The sequence below is a fragment of the Cetorhinus maximus genome, chromosome 31 (genome assembly GCF_964194155.1).
Source record: "Cetorhinus maximus chromosome 31, sCetMax3.hap1.1, whole genome shotgun sequence".
NCBI lineage: Eukaryota > Metazoa > Chordata > Chondrichthyes > Lamniformes > Cetorhinidae > Cetorhinus > Cetorhinus maximus.
The window spans coordinates 11,320,567-11,336,121 of NC_135909.1; the positions used below are offsets into that span (position 1 = coordinate 11,320,567).

General features: G+C 44.1%; 3 protein-coding genes and 1 long non-coding RNA gene across 4 annotated transcripts in view; 2 read left to right on the plus strand and 2 right to left on the minus strand.

The window, feature by feature from the left end:
- LOC144670421 (uncharacterized) overlaps positions 1–15,555 on the plus strand; it is a 918,626-nt gene that overhangs the window by 218,998 nt on the left and 684,073 nt on the right. The window lies entirely within an intron of this gene.
- On the plus strand, positions 202–1,473 carry LOC144670212 (histone H2A-like). Its single transcript, XM_078532699.1, has 2 exons — positions 202–205; positions 1,076–1,473. The coding sequence occupies exons 1-2, from the start codon at positions 202–204 to the stop codon at positions 1,471–1,473; spliced, it is 402 nt and encodes a 133-aa protein (XP_078388825.1).
- LOC144670344 (histone H3, embryonic-like) lies at positions 2,079–2,483 on the minus strand. Its single transcript, XM_078532820.1, has one exon. It carries the CDS (start codon positions 2,481–2,483, stop codon positions 2,079–2,081), a length of 405 nt encoding a protein of 134 aa, XP_078388946.1.
- On the minus strand, positions 14,351–14,743 carry LOC144670213 (histone H2A-like). Its single transcript, XM_078532700.1, has one exon. It carries the CDS (start codon positions 14,741–14,743, stop codon positions 14,351–14,353), a length of 393 nt encoding a protein of 130 aa, XP_078388826.1.

The following is a 15,555-nucleotide window of genomic DNA, read 5'->3' on the forward strand; positions in this document are numbered from 1 at the left end:
TGAAGCTATCCCAATGGTCTAATTGTTATTTTGATCACGTCTCAATCACAGCGATTCTCGGTAATGTAGATTGAACCCTCGTTCAATTATTGGTCTCATTAATAATACCCCATAAATTCATGACTGCGCTTTGTTCTCAGACGCGTTCACATTCGGCCCCTTTCCCTGGCTTTGGGGAGAGAGAGAGACAATAGAGCGCAAATGCGTCAGTTTCCAATTCTGGTCAAGTTTGGTCTCAATAATCGATCAGTTCATTTCCTATCAGCCCCGGTTGTGCAGGAACCTTCAGTCACAACGCTGGCAAAATTACACCAAAAATGTTCACTTTTGATTCCCACGAATATCTACAATATACCGTCCGTTTGTAGAGATATGAAAATGAGACTTTCTGCCGGCTGGTTAGAGGGTTTTAAAAAGGACTGAAATTAACCAAAATGGATCCCGGATTCTAAAAGCGAATCTGGAACTTGGTATAAAATGTGAAATAGTCCCATCTCGGACGGATATTTGTAAATTTTTTTCGTCAGACCGAGTTAACTATTAATGGGATTTTCTATATGAAATCTATTTATTGTTTTATAAATATATCGGCGGTTTTTTCCATGTCGAATAAAAAGAAAAGTTTGGATTCTGTAAATTTGGCGCCGTTATTTTCGGCTTGTTTTAGATACAGATAAACCCAGGACGAAAATCAGAGAAGGACAGATACAGACAAAATGTAGACTAGGGAAAAAGAGAGAGAGATTAAGTGCATCCAACATTCGCATACTAAATACCTATTTCCAATTAGTACGATATTGTGTCCTTTATTCGTTGCATAACATTTTGGCGGGCTTTCAGCATTTGAAATAAAAAAGGTTGGAATCTGATAATTTGGCGCCGTTATTTTCCGCCCTCACTCCGTAGAGTCTCCGGATTGGTGAGTTCAGTAGATATCTGATTGGTGATATGAACAACATTATGAGACGCAGCACAAAGTGACCAATCAGCAATGCCCGCAGCACCATTCCTCCCGAAGCTATAAGAGAAGCGAATGTGAGACGATTTCCTCATCCTTTGTGAAAGTGTTTGTGAGATTGTGAAATATCTGGAAAAGGAAAGACCGGCGGTAAAGCTCGATCCAAGGCCAAGTCTCGCTCCTCCCGGGCTGGACTGCAGTTCCCGGTGGGCCGTGTTCACAGGCTCCTGAGAAAGGGCAACTATGCTGAGCGTGTGGGTGCCGGAGCCCCGGTCTATCTGGCTGCTGTGCTCGAGTATCTGACGGCTGAAATCCTCGAGCTGGCCGGTAACGCGGCCCGGGACAACAAGAAGACCCGCATCATCCCCAGACACCTGCAGCTGGCCGTCCGCAACGACGAGGAGCTCAACAAGCTGCTGGGAGGGGTGACCATCGCTCAGGGCGGTGTGCTGCCTAATATCCAGGCCGTGCTGCTGCCCAAGAAAACCAGCGCTGAGCGCTCCCAGAGAAAGTGAAGCGGCCGCAATGTGATCTAATAACCCAAAGGCTCTTTCCAGAGCCACTCACGGGATCAGTGAAAGGGCTGCTCACTGTCAGGAGGGAGTCAGAGATGCAGTTATTATAACGGTGGATTTATCTGTTTCTGATTTGTTAACTTGTGTTTTCAGTTCCCGCTCTGGCTAGCGCTGTTTCTCTGCTCACACATTTCCCGCTTTAGTTAGTGAACTATTTATGGACAGGATATCAGAAACAATCATTCTGTAAATCCATCAATGTCAAAAGTACCGAATCTATTCGATGCAATAACGAGAGCGACATGAGGAAATTCACGAGCGCGTTTCACAGCGAGTGTTGCGCCCGGTCAGGATCTGATTCAATTGCATCTGCCCGCACGCAGTCTGTGAAAAGGGCTGTCTCCGGTCTCAATTGCTCGTATAGGCAGCATTTTCTTTACTTCCCATGGGGGTGGGACGCTTTAAATTCTATGCCGAATACTTACGAGATTCGAGTCTGAGCGGCCGAATTAATTTCTGTTCTAAACGTCGGTCACAGCTCTTTCATTTCTTGGTTTAATGGCTCTTAAAAGAGCCGTTGTTGTGTTTGGTGCTTAAGCCGGGTTTTAGGCGCGTTCCCCGCGGATGCGGCGGGCCAGCTGGATGTCTTCGGGCATGATGGTAACTCGCTTGGCGTGGATGGTGCACTGTTTGGCTTCCTCAAAGAGTTCCACCAGGTAAGCCTCGCTGGCCTCCTGCAGGGCCATGACGGCCGAGCTCTGGACGAGCAAGACGCCCAAGTCCTGAGCGATCTCTCGCACCAGGCTCTGGAAAGCCACTTTGCGAATTAGCAGCTCGGACTTCTGGTAGCGGCGGATCTCCCTCAGAGCCACAGTGCCGGGTTCGTAGCGATGAGGATTCTTCACTCCGCCCGTGGCTCGAGCGCTCTTCCGGGCCGCTTTGGTAGCCAGCTGTTTGCGGGGAGCTTTCCCTCTAGTCGATTTGCGCGCTGCTTGCTTGGTCCTGACCATTTTCTGAACCGATTACAGTCTGGCCTACAATCCGCATTTTTAAACTCTGTGAGGAACCGCCCCGAACAGTAATTGGCTGGAGCCCAACTTGAGAATTCCAATCAAACACACGCACATCCCACCTCGCGTTCCGAGGTCTCTGCTCTATCTGTGAGACGGTGGGTGGCTCTTAAAAGAGCCTTTGTTGTGTGTTTGGTAGAAAGGGTAAAGTTGTTCAGCCGCCGAATCCATAGAGAGTGCGGCCCTGGCGTTTCAGAGCGTACACCACATCCATGGCAGTGACCGTTTGGCGCTTGGCGTGTTCAGTGTAGGTGACCGCATCCCTGCAATTTCGATCCAAACTCGTTTCTTTGCTGCTTTGATCGCGCCCTCTCAGTCGAGCGCTGACTTCTTCTCTGTGTTTCCAGTAAAATCATGAAATAAGCGAAAAAATTGCCTTACATTCTCTCTTCAGGGCTAAGCAGGGGAGCAGCGCGATCCTATGACAGGGAAATCTCGTGATTTTACACAAGAGGGACACGGAAATCTGGCGCTGAGGCCGGACACACAAACACAGTGACATTAGTCTAACCCGCCCGCCCCTTTAACACACTCTTGCTGATACAATGTTCACATCTACACACTGACAAGACAAACTGTGTCTCAGATTTACAGCTCCCAGGACAGGCTTTCCTCTTCTCTCGGCCTGAGCTGTGGATTCTCGGGAATTCATTGTAGTTTCCCAGCTCAGTAACTGTTAAACTCTCTGAGACCGGAGCTGCTCACAGTGTCTGTTCCCCAGGTTCAGGGGACTGCAGCCAATCACAGCTGTGCCTGGGTTAACTTGTAACTGGTTTAAATTATTATCTTGTTCACAAGCAGAATTATTTTTGATCATTTAAAGATACAGATTGTGTGCACTCAGTCACGAAACAACAGTATCCCGCCTTCATGTGGAGTTCAAGAGAGAGGGGGTGGAGGGATTGACAGAGACAGAGTGAGTGAGGGCGGTGAGACTCAGGTAATGCAACAGTTGCAAAAATCCGAGTAAACTCTGGTTTTACCCAGAAAGATTCTCATGGAGAGGAAGAACCTGCATTCTCAGATCTTAATGATATTGTAACAGAGACATATTATTAATCCCACACGCAGGAACAGTTTTGCATTTTGACAGTAAAGAGGCAGTATAAACATAATAGTCCAGTTCTAAAAATTGTGCAAGGTCAGAGGGACTGAGAGTCTTTAGATCATTGAAGGAGACAGGAGATTTTGAGGGTGTAGTTTGGAAAGCAGATGGGATCTTTGCTTTAATCAACAGAGGTACTGAGCATAAAAACAGGAACATTATGTTTAACCTTTCTAAAGCTCTGGTTGGACTGCAACTACAATATTGCATCCATTTCTGGTCACCACACTTTTGGAAGGATGTGAGAGTCTTTGAGAGGGTGCAAAGTAGATTTACCAGAATAGTTCCAGGCATGAGGGATTACAGTTGCAAGGTTTGTTTGCGGAATCTGGAGCAGCTCTCCTTGAAGCAACCGAGATTGAGGGTTGGTCTGAGTGAGGTGTACAAGATTATTACAGGTTGAGATCAGGTAGACAAAGGAAACCTGTTCCCATTCTTCCCTGGCCACGGGGGAGGTGCCAGATGACTGGAGAACAGCTAATGTGGTTCCTCTATTTAAGAAAGGTTGTAGAGATAAGCCAGGGAACTGCAGGCCAGTATGTCTCACGTCATGGTTAGGGAAACTATTGGAGAAAATTCTGAAGGAGAAAATCTATCTCCACTTGGAGAGGAAAGTTTTGATCAGGGATGATCAGCATGGCTTTGTCAGAGGGAGGTCATGCCTAACAAATTTGTTTGAATTTTTGAGGAGGTGACCAGGTGTGTAGATGAGTGAAGTGCAGTTGATATAGTTTTTATGGATTTCAGCAAAGCCTTTGACAAGGTACCACATGGGAGACTTATAAAGAAGGCAAATACAAATGGGACACAGGGTAATTTGATAAGGTGGATTCAAAATTGGCTTCGTTGTAGGAGACAGGGTGATGACAGAAGGCTGCATTAGTGATTGCAAGCCAGTGTCCAGTAGCACACCACAGGGATCTGTGCTGGGTCCCCTATTATTCATCATTTATGTAAACAACATAGATGACTATGTGGGCGGTAGGACTAGTAACCATCCTCTGTTAATTACTTTCCCACTAATAGAAATATTTGCTGCCACTCACTAACTTATCTGATTTATCATTTCAGTTTGCAGGCATTAACATTGGAGTCCCGCTTCCTGTAAACACTTCAATCGGCAACAATTATCTCAAATTGCATTTATTCACACAAGAACACGAGCTGCAATTGCTGCAAACACACACCAGTGGAGACCAGCCCATTTCTCACAAAGAGCGGGCACAGTCTGAATGTTCTTTTCTCGTTCACTATCACTCCATCATTACCTGAATATGAAATTCTGGGATGGAAAATAGAGTGAAGTTGATATTTATTCGGCACTTTCTCCCGCGTTGCAGTTTATGCTAAAATGGCAGACAGAATTCCCAGAATGCTCTGGGTGATTTCAAACGGTCTTTCTCGATCAGAATGGCCGCACTGCGCAAGCGCACCAAGTCGTCAACGGAAATCCTGTCGACGCCGCGCATGCGCAAGGAGCTTGGTCGAGCGCAGCCTTAGTAACACCGACTCTCAGCGGCACTCAGAGCCCGAATGAAAGCCGCTGGGTCCGGCGGAGGTGCGGCGGGGGACCCGGGGGACGGCATTAGATCCCCTGCTCTTCCTGATATATATTGTTGACCGACTGCTTGGTGTATGGGACACCATTTCAAAATTTGCGGATGACATGAAACTTGGAGGTATTGTGAACTGTGAGGAGGATAGTGTTAAACTTCAAAAGGACAGAAGCATATTGGTGAAATGGGCCGATAAGTTCGACCTCAGAATGACCCGGGGCCGGCCCTGGGGAGCATGCGCACTCTCAATGCCGGGGAAGTCAGTGCATTTGATAGAGCCGTTTCTGGGATGCAGGGAATTGTGGGAACTGCAGTCACCATGGGCAGATGTTAGTAAGTGTTTTATTGCAGGTTGATTGTCAGTAACTTGAAATGTGAACGTTTCTTTCTGCACATTTGCTGTCTGATGTGTTGTGTATTTCCAGCATTTTCTCTCTTTATTTCAGATTGCCACTATCCACGTGATGTTGTCAGTGAATTGTTGCAGGTGTTGCTCACAAAACCAAGGTCAGAAACTCAAACTGACAAATGAAGAACACTTTTGAATCAGAATGGATGTTGGACGTGGAAGTCGATCCTCGCTTACTTTGAAGGTATGTTCTTGTTGGCTGTTTTAGAACTGGAGAGTAGAGAGAGGAGAAGGTGGTGGGTTTAACTGCGAGCACTTTTGAGAACAGTAGGGCCCAAGCATTTCTGATATAAGGTCATTTACTGTTTCTTGTATAGTAACAGAGACTGACAGGAAGTAAATTTCACATTCACATGTAACAGCAGAGAGTGACAGATGGTGTTAATTCCACCCACACTCATATATTGTAAGAGAGATTGACGGAAAGTTAATTCATCGAATCATAGAATGATTACAGCACAGACAGAGGCCATTCTGCCCATTATAGTCTATGCTGGCCTTCTGAAGGAGCAAATCACCTCTTGCCACTTCACCGCCTTTTCCACATAGCCCTGCACATTTTTCCTTTTTGGATAATAATCCAATTCTCTCTTGAATTCCTTAATTGAACCTGCCTCTACTACATTCTCAGGCACAATAACAGAGACTGACTGATAGAGAGTTAATTCCACACACTCAGTAACAGAGCCTGACAAATTGTTTGTTTATTCCTCACTCACACACAGTAACACAGACAGACAAATATGAGAGTGTGGAACTAACTCTCTTAATTTCTCTCAGCCTCTGTTGTTGTAAGTTAATTCCTCACTGAAATATTAATGGAAATTGAGAGGTCTTAACTCCACTCTCAGATGTCAGAACAAAGACTGAAAAAGAGAATTCCACACTCATAGCAACCAAGACTGAGCGATAGAGAAAATTCCACACTCACATACCGTAATAGAGACTGACATGAGTTAATTCCATATTCTAATACACCTAGAGGCTGACAAAGAGTGAATTCCACACTCATATACAGTATCATAGGCTGCTCGAGAGATAGTTCCACTCTCAACCGTAACAGAGACTGACAGAGATGTAAATTACACACTCAGATTCAGTAAGTGATGGACAGAGAATCAATTCCACACTCACATGCAGATAAGGCTGAGTTAATTTCACGCTGAAATTCAGCAGAAGAGACTAACAGACAGAGGGTCAATCCCACACTGACAAATTAAAAATATAAGAAAGAGAAGCAGGAGGAGGCCATTCAGCCCATCGGGCCAGCTTCACCATTCAATAAGACCATGGCTGATCTGATTGTGGCCTCAAACCCACTCTCCCACCTGCCCTATAACCCTTGACTCTCCTGCCGATGAAAAATCTGTCTAACTCAGCATGAATATATGCAATGACCCAGCCTCCACTGCTCTCTGAGGTGGAGAATTACAAAGATTAAGGACGCTCTGAGAGAAGAAATTCCTTCCCATTTTTGTCTTAAATGGGAGATGTTTATTTTTAAACTGTGCCCTTTGGTTCTATTTTCCCCACAAATGGAAACATCCCTCTCCATATCTACCCTGTCAAACCCCCTCAGAATCTTAGTTGTTTCAATGAGATCACCTCTCATTCTTCGAATCTCCTATGCAAATCAGCCCAACCTGCTTAAACATTCCTCTTGAGACAACTCCTTCATCTCAGGAGTCTGTCTAATCAAACTTCTCTGAAGTGCCCCTATGCAGTTATATCCCTCTTTAAATAAGGAGACTCCAACATAACACAGGACTCTCGGTGTAGTCTCACCAATGCTGTGTAGCTGTAGCAAGACGTCCCTACTTTCAGACTCCCCCCCACCCCCCAACTTGGAATAAAGGCCAACATTTCATTTGCCTTCCTAATTACTCGCTGCAGCTGCACATTAACTTCTTGTGATTCATGTACCAGGAGATCTTGATCCCTCTGTACTGCAACATTCTGCAGTCTCTCTCCACAGTATTGAAGGAGGCCATTCAGCCTGTCTAGTCTGCATTGGCTCTCTGAAAGAGCTTTCTACCCAATCCCACTCTCGTCCCTTGTCCCCGTAACCTTGCACGTTCTTTTCTTTCAGGTAGCAATTGAATTCCCTTTTGAATATCTCAAGCAAATCTGCCTCCACCACCCTTTGAGGACATTTGTTCCAGACTCCAACCTCCCTCTGGGTGAAAAAAAAATTAAATTTTAAATTAAACGTTATGAGTCTATCTCACATCACATTTAATCCTTTTGCCAATTATTTTGAGTCTGTGCCTTCTAGTTCTTAGTGTTCTATTGAGTGGGAACAATTTCTCATTATTTACCATGTCCATACCCCTCTGGATTTTGAATACATCTATCAAGTCTCCTTTCAGCCGCCTTTTCTCCAGGGAAAACAATCCCAACCTCTCCCATGTAACCCCATAGCTACGATTCTTTATAGAATTATAGAAACATTATGGCACAGAAAGAGGCCTTTTGGCCCATCATATCTACACTAGCCAAAAAATAAGCTACACAGCCTAATCCCACTTTCCAGCATTAAGTCCGAAGCCCTGTAGGTTACTGCACTTCAGGTGCTGATCCAGACACCTTTTAAATTAGCTGAGGGTTTCTGCCTCTTCTACCCTTTCAGGCAGTGAGTTCCAGAGCCCCACAGCCCCCTGGGCGAAAAACATTTTCTTCATCGCCCCTCGATTCTTTCCAATCACTTTAAGCTTTTGCCGCCAATCACTGACATCTCTGCTAAAGTAAATAGGCCCTTCCCATCAACTCTATCCAGGCCCCTCACAATTTTGTGCATCTCAATCAAATCTTCCCTTTGCTTCCTTTGTTCCAAGGAGAACAACCCCAATCCATCCAATCTTTCCTCATAATTGCGATTTTCCAGTCCTGGCAACACCCTCATAGATCTCTGGACTCTCTCTACTACAATTGGATCCTTTCCGCAATGAGTTGACCAGAACTGCACACTACTCAAGTTGTGGCCTAACTAATGTTTTACGTAGTTTCAGCATAACCTCCCTGCTTTCATATTCTATGCCTCAGCTAATAAGTGAAAGGATTCCATATACCATCTTAACCACCTTATGAACCTGTCCTGCTACCTTCAGGGATCTGTGGACACTCACTTCAAGATCCCTCACTTCCTCTACACCTCTCAGTATCCTCCCATGTATTGTGACCTTACATGGGACTCCAGACCCACAGCAATGTGGTTGATTGTTAAATGCCCTCTGAACAATGGCAATTAGGGATGGGCAATAAATGCTAGCCTAGCCAGTGACGCCCACATCCCATGAATGAATAAAAAAAAAGTCACTTCACTGGGTTGAATTCCATTTGCCATTTTTCTGCCCACCTGATCAGTTCATTGATATCTTCCTGCAGTCTACAGAAATCCTCCTCGCTATCAACTGCTCAGCCAATTTTTGTATTGCCTGCAAACTTCTTGATCATTCCCCCTACATTTATATCCAAGTCATTTATCTTGGAATCATTCTTGTGAATCTCCTCTGTACTGTCTCCAATGCCTTCACATCCTTGCTTAAGAATGACATCCAGATCCGACACAGACACTATTATCAATTCAGTTCCTGGCACCAAACTTTTGGAAATTTGGGAAGGTTTTAGAGACTGTGCAGAAAAGCTTTATAATAATGGTTGTGAGGATGAAGGGCTTTAGTTACATGGGTAGATTGGGGGAGCTGTGGTTACAAGGTGTCCAAGGCAGAGTAGATAGCGAGAAACTTGTCCTGTTGGCAGAAGGCACAGATTTAAAGTGTTTGGCAAAACAACCAATGGTGACATGAGGAAAACTATTTTTACACAGTGAGTCATTAGGATCTGCAATTCACTGCTTGAGAGTGTAGAAGAGACATGGTAAACTCGGCGTTGTCAAAGGCGAATTGGATACAAACCTGAAGAGAAAAGAGTTGCCACGTTATGGTGATAGGGCTGGGGATCAGGACCAGTTGAGTTTCCCTGGCAGAGAACCAGCAGAGACACGAAGGCCCGAATGGGTTTTCTCTGTGGTGTAACTATTCTAAGATTCCATGTGTATAAGTGCCGGATTCATTCTGTATCGCTCTGTCCCTGGTAAAGGATTTGAGTGTCTGATTCATGATGTATTTGTCAGCCTCTGGGGATGTCTGATTCATTCTGCATTGCTCTCTCAGGAAAACTATGTGAGTGCGGGATTCATTATTTATTTGTCAGTCTCTGGAGATGTGTGTGAGTGTAGGATTCACTCTGCATTGCTCTGTCTCTGGTGCACTATGTGAGTGCAGGATTCATTACGTATCTATGAGTATCTGAGGCACTTTGAAAATCAGTATTCATTCTACCAAGAATAAGCTTCATTGGGCCATTTGGACACATTGGTACATTATTGCTAACATCTTCAACCCAGTTTACTTTATGTAATATTACCTTTTTACCGTGAATTCTATTCCCTCTCCTATGCTTATCTTGCTTTCCCTGAAATACAGCTGTTCTAATCGACTTGACTGCTCAATATGACAGCCAGTTCCAAATTCTACCGACTCAGTGGGAAAACAAGGTAATATCGAATTCTCTTTGAATTGATTGTTGACACCTCTATGTCCACCCTATCACATCCCATCACTAATTCCTCATATTGAGCTGTTTCTGCAACACACACAGTTAATGTCATTTTATCAAAATCCTGGAACTCCCTCCCTCACAGCATTGTGGGTCCACCTACACCACAGGGCCTGCAGCGGTCCAAGAAGGCAGCTCACCACCACCTTCTCAAGGTCACTTTGGAATGGACAATAAATGCTGGCCGAGCCAGCGAATCTCATATCCATTGAATTAATAAAAAAGTTCAGCTCTGTTCCACTTCTCAGCTCTGGCCAGTAGATGTCAGCACACTCAGAGAGTGACAGAACAGACAAGAACCGTTCACATTTTATTGGACGGCGAAGGGAGGTATTTGGAATTACTAACGGTGGAGATGACATTTCATACTATTTTGTTATACCAAGCAGAAGTTATAATGTTGTGCTGAAACCGTCAGATTGTTGTTTTGTATTTGCGAGTGTGATACATTCTTCACTGCCCTTTTCTGGCCCATTTTGTGAACGTGGGATTTATTATCTATGTCACTGTGTGAAACTGAGAGACATTCTGAACCTGTCAGTCTTGGTTACTGTATGTGAGTGTGGAGACATTGTCAGTGGAACTGCCAATGTGTTTGGATTTATTCTGTAACAGTCGCTCTCTTGTACATTATATTTGTGTTATATTCCATTCCTATCTTTCATTTTCTGATACTGAGAGAGGTGGGTTACATTCTGAAACTGTCAGTGGAACTGTATGTGTGGAAGAATTTAGCTCTATCAGTCAGCTTCTGCTACTGAAAGTGAGTGCTGCAGTCATTCTGTGTCTGTCATTCTCCAGTAGAATATCCCTGTGTCATATTCAGAAGGCACATTGCATTATCTGGTACTGTATGAGCGTTGGGACACTTTTTAAAGTAGAACTGTAGGTGTGCAAGTGTTTTGTTCTCAATCAGTTTCTGGTAATGCAAATGAGTTTGAGACTCATTCTGAATCTCTTAATGGTGTGTGTGTGTGTGTGTTTAATCCTATCAGTCAGTATTACTGTATGTGAACGTGGAAATCATTCTGAATTTGAAGTCTTTGGTGCCCTTTTTTTATTCATTCATGGGGTGTTAGCTTCACTGGCTGGGCCAGCAGTTATTGTCCATCCTTAGTTGCCCTTGAGAAGGTGGTGGTGAGCTACCTTCTTCAACCTCTGCAGTGCATGTGGTGTAGGCACATCCCCAGCACTATTCGGAAGGGAGTTCCAGGATTTTGACCCAGTGACAGTGAATTTACAGTGATATATTTCCAAGTCAGGATTTTGAGTGTAGTATCCATTCTGTATCTATTACATACACGGCAGACTCTCGTAACGTGTGTGAGCGTAGGATTCAATACAGATCGGTCAATGGCACTCTGTATCTGTGATATTGTAAAATAAGTATGGGAATCATATGTTTCTTTCATCACTTGGTTTTGTTTGTGTGCATGAGAATCATTCTGTATCTGTCAGTGGGATTAATTTTACAACAGTCAATCTTTGGTATTATAAAACATTGTGAGATTCAATTGGAGTTTTCCAATCATTGGTATTGTATGTGAAAGTAAAATTTACAGTGTGTGTGTTAGTGTGTGGTCTTCCATTTGTATCCATCAGCATCTGTTACTCTATATAATTCTTGGACTCTTTCTAAATCTCTCAGTGGTACAATTGTTGTGTTATATTTCTTTAGTATCACTCAGATTCAGCTATTGTGAGTGAGTGCAGTGACCAGCCTGTATCTTTCAGCATCCGGCACTGAAAATGTGCTTGAGAATTATTCTCTGCTTCTGTGTGAGTGTGGGATTCATTATATAACCTTCAGTCTCTGGGACTAATTATAAGTTTGGATTCATTCCACATACATTTCCAGCAGAACAACAGGCCACTGATATGGTAGGTTTAAAGCAAACAATGTGTGTGTCAGTTTTGGCTGAGTATTAAATCTCTGTCACTGTGAACACAGTTGTGAAAGATAATGTATCCTTCAATCTGATCCTGGATTGGTCCGCAAGTGTAACTCCAGCTTGTACGAAACGATTTGATATGTGGCATTCAGTCTGATTCTGAGTCAGAATTTCCACACAAATGCAAAATGGAGCTCAGTCCTGAATTGGTAAAGTATCTTTAATTTGACACTGTGTGAGGATTTAGAATTAGTTTGGAGTTTATAGCTCAATTCATACTCATCAAATTAATATTGTATCTCAGTTTCTTAATCAGGGTGAGTTTTAACTAAAGTCTGAGTTTGTATCTCAGGTTATACTCGCTTTCAGAATATGTCAAACTGATAATGTAATTGAGATTTGGATTTGCATCTAATGTATGTGTCAGGACACAATGTGGGAATTAATACTGCAATTTATAAACAAATGATGGGTGTAAATATTGGACCAGTGCTTAACATGAATCTCAATGTACATTATTAAGGTTAAGACTGGAAACTTGAAACTGGAAACATGCATCAGTTTTATTTGACATTTAGTTTGCAGCTGAGGCTGAAATATTATGGGATTTGCCTGGTGCAAATTGGATCATGGGTGAGAATTTGGACTACCCTCCTGTGGTACTGAGTCGAGGTAACATTGGAACAACGTCTATCTCTCCTGCACTGTTTGATTGATGGATGGAAAGTGTGACTCTGGAACTATTTCTGCTGTCTGAGACTGTGAAATTGATGACCTGTCTGTGTCTCTGCGCTCTGTCAGTGATAATGTACGGACTGTGTGGGAGGAGCTGGCGGGAATCTTCATTCTAGCTTGGCTGGAGGAAACACCACATTTATTCTGGTTCCGTCAATTATTTGCCTGTTGGAAAAAAAAGTATATTTTAGGACTCAAGTACAGGTGGGGTGGAAGATACAGATTCCATCAGTTTAACCTCTATAAATAATCATTGTGCATGGTTTGAGAGGCTTTAGACAGGCTCTAGCTCTGATTGGTCAGTCCATTCTCAATCCAAATCTTCAACCAATCGGAGAGCCAGGTAACAGGAATTGGAAGTGCCGATTGGTTTATATTTTCAAACTCAAAGCCCGCCAATTTGAGGGGAAGAAAAGAGCCAAACGCCTTAATTTCCAGGCAATTTTAATCTCACACTTTAGGAGCTGTAATATTGCATTCTGCGTTACAGAATCCTGGCGGTATTTTAGGAACAGGGTAAATTTGTCAATCTCTTATCTGGAACTGGTGATAACAAAGCAGCGATTTAAAACAGAGCCAATCTCAGCTCACTGGAAACGCAATAACATAGGTTACCAACCGACTCCTTCACACAGGCTTCATCGGGACAGAGAGAAACGGCTGATTTCTGATCCTGTCCCCTGAAAGCGGCCGGGAATGTTACAATCGGAAGAGCGGAGCGCTCCAGCAGCCACACGCTCAGCATAGCTGCTCTTTCTCAGGAGCCTGTGAACAGGGCCCGCGGGGAGCTGCAGTCCAGCCCGGGAGGAGCGAGACTTGGCTTTGGCTTTGTCCTGGGCTCTACCGCCGGTCTTTCTACAATCTTACACACACTTACACCACGAATGAAGAATTCCTCTCGCACTCACCCTTCCCCTATCTTCTGAAAGGTCAGTGTTCGGAATCTCATTGGGTGGCTTTTTTAACCAATCAGAGAGCAGCTTATTTCACTAACCAACAAACACCAAAAAGAAAAAAACAAAAAACGGAAGATGGTGGAAATCTAGACAAAAATAAAAATACCTGGATAAACTCAGCAGGTCTGACAGCATCTGCGGAGGGGAATCTATTGAACCGTGACATGAATAAAACCCATACAGTTCATAATGTTTGTGTGAGAGACCCGGAACTGTCGGCATTCACGGTGATTTCGTCCATCAATAGCTTTCTACCCGTCTGTTATGAACAGATCAGGTAAGGAATCCGAATTGAAAACGGGTTGTAAGGTATGTCGGGCTGTCTTTTGCAGCGAAGCTAGTATTTTTAACGAAAATGCTGGAAAAACTCAGCAGGTCTGGCAGCATCTGTGTGGGGACAGAGTTACCGTTTCGAATGGGCATGACGCTTCTTCAGAGCCAGAATGAAATGAGTTCACACAGTGAGCAGCCCTATCACAGACTCTGTGAGTGGCTCTGAAAAGAGCCTTTGGGTTATGAGATTAAAGAATGGCCGCTTCACTTGGTCTTTGAGCCCGCAGCGGCGCTGGTTTTCTTGGGCAGCAGCACGGCCTGGATATTAGGCAGCACCCCGCCCTGAGCGATGGTCACCCCTCCCAGCAGCTTGTTGAGCTCCTCGTCGTTGCGGACGGCCAGCTGCAGGTGTCTGGGGATGATGCGGGTCTTCTTGTTGTCCCGGGCCGCGTTACCGGCCAGCTCGAGGATTTCAGCCTTCAGATACTCGAGCACAGCAGCCAGATAGACCGGGGCTCCGGCACCCACACGCTCAGCATCGTTGCCCTTTCCCAGGAGCCTGTGAACACGGCCCACCGGGAACTGCAGTCCAGCCCGGGAGGAACGAGACTTGGGCTTGGAGCGAACTTTACCGCCGGTCTTTCCTCTTCCAGACATTTTTTTTTTGCAAAAATATACTTTATTTATAAAATATCTTCAATAACATTCCAAACCATTTCAAAAACACCATTACAAGGGCACAATTCGGTTAAACTTTTACAAAATGTATCACCAGGTGCATCAGTACAAACAATGTTACCAATCTCACACTTTCACAGAGAATGAGGAAATCCTCTCACATTCGCTTCTCTTACAGCTTCGGGAGGAATGGTGCTGCGGGCATTGCTGATTGGTCACTTTGTGGCGCGTCTTTGTTCATATCACCAATCAGATATCTACTGAACTCACCAATCCGGAGACTCACGGAGTGAGGGCGGAAAATACCGGCGCCAAATTTCAACCGATTTTTTTTCAAATTTTCAAAGCCCGCCAAATTTGTAAAAAGCGGACAGAACATAGTGTTAATTGGAAATAGGTAATTCAGTATTTAAATTACGAATGTTAGATTTACTTAATCTCGCTCTCCCTTTCTCTATTCTACGGTTGATCTGTATTTGTCTGTTTCTGATTTTCAGTCTGGGTTTATCTGAACCTGAAAACCAGCCGAAAATAACAGCTCCAAATTTACGCTTTTCGACATCGAAAAGGCGGCCGATAGATTTATAAAACAAGAAATACGTTTCATGTAGAAAGTCTTATGTAGAGAGTGAACTCGACCTGACGACAAAGTTTTAAAATTCCCCGTCCCTGATGGGACTATTTCACATTTTATCCCAAATTCCAGATTCGCTTTTGTAAAATGGGATCTATTCGGGGTTAATTTCCATCTTTTATGAAACCCTTTAACCAGCCGGCAAAGTCTCATTGAC

Coding starts and splice junctions, on each gene's coding strand:
- LOC144670344 (XM_078532820.1), bottom strand. CDS start 2,483: ATGGTCAGGACCAAGCAAGCAGCGCGCAAATCGACTAGAGGGAAAGCT.
- LOC144670213 (XM_078532700.1), bottom strand. CDS start 14,743: ATGTCTGGAAGAGGAAAGACCGGCGGTAAAGTTCGCTCCAAGCCCAAG.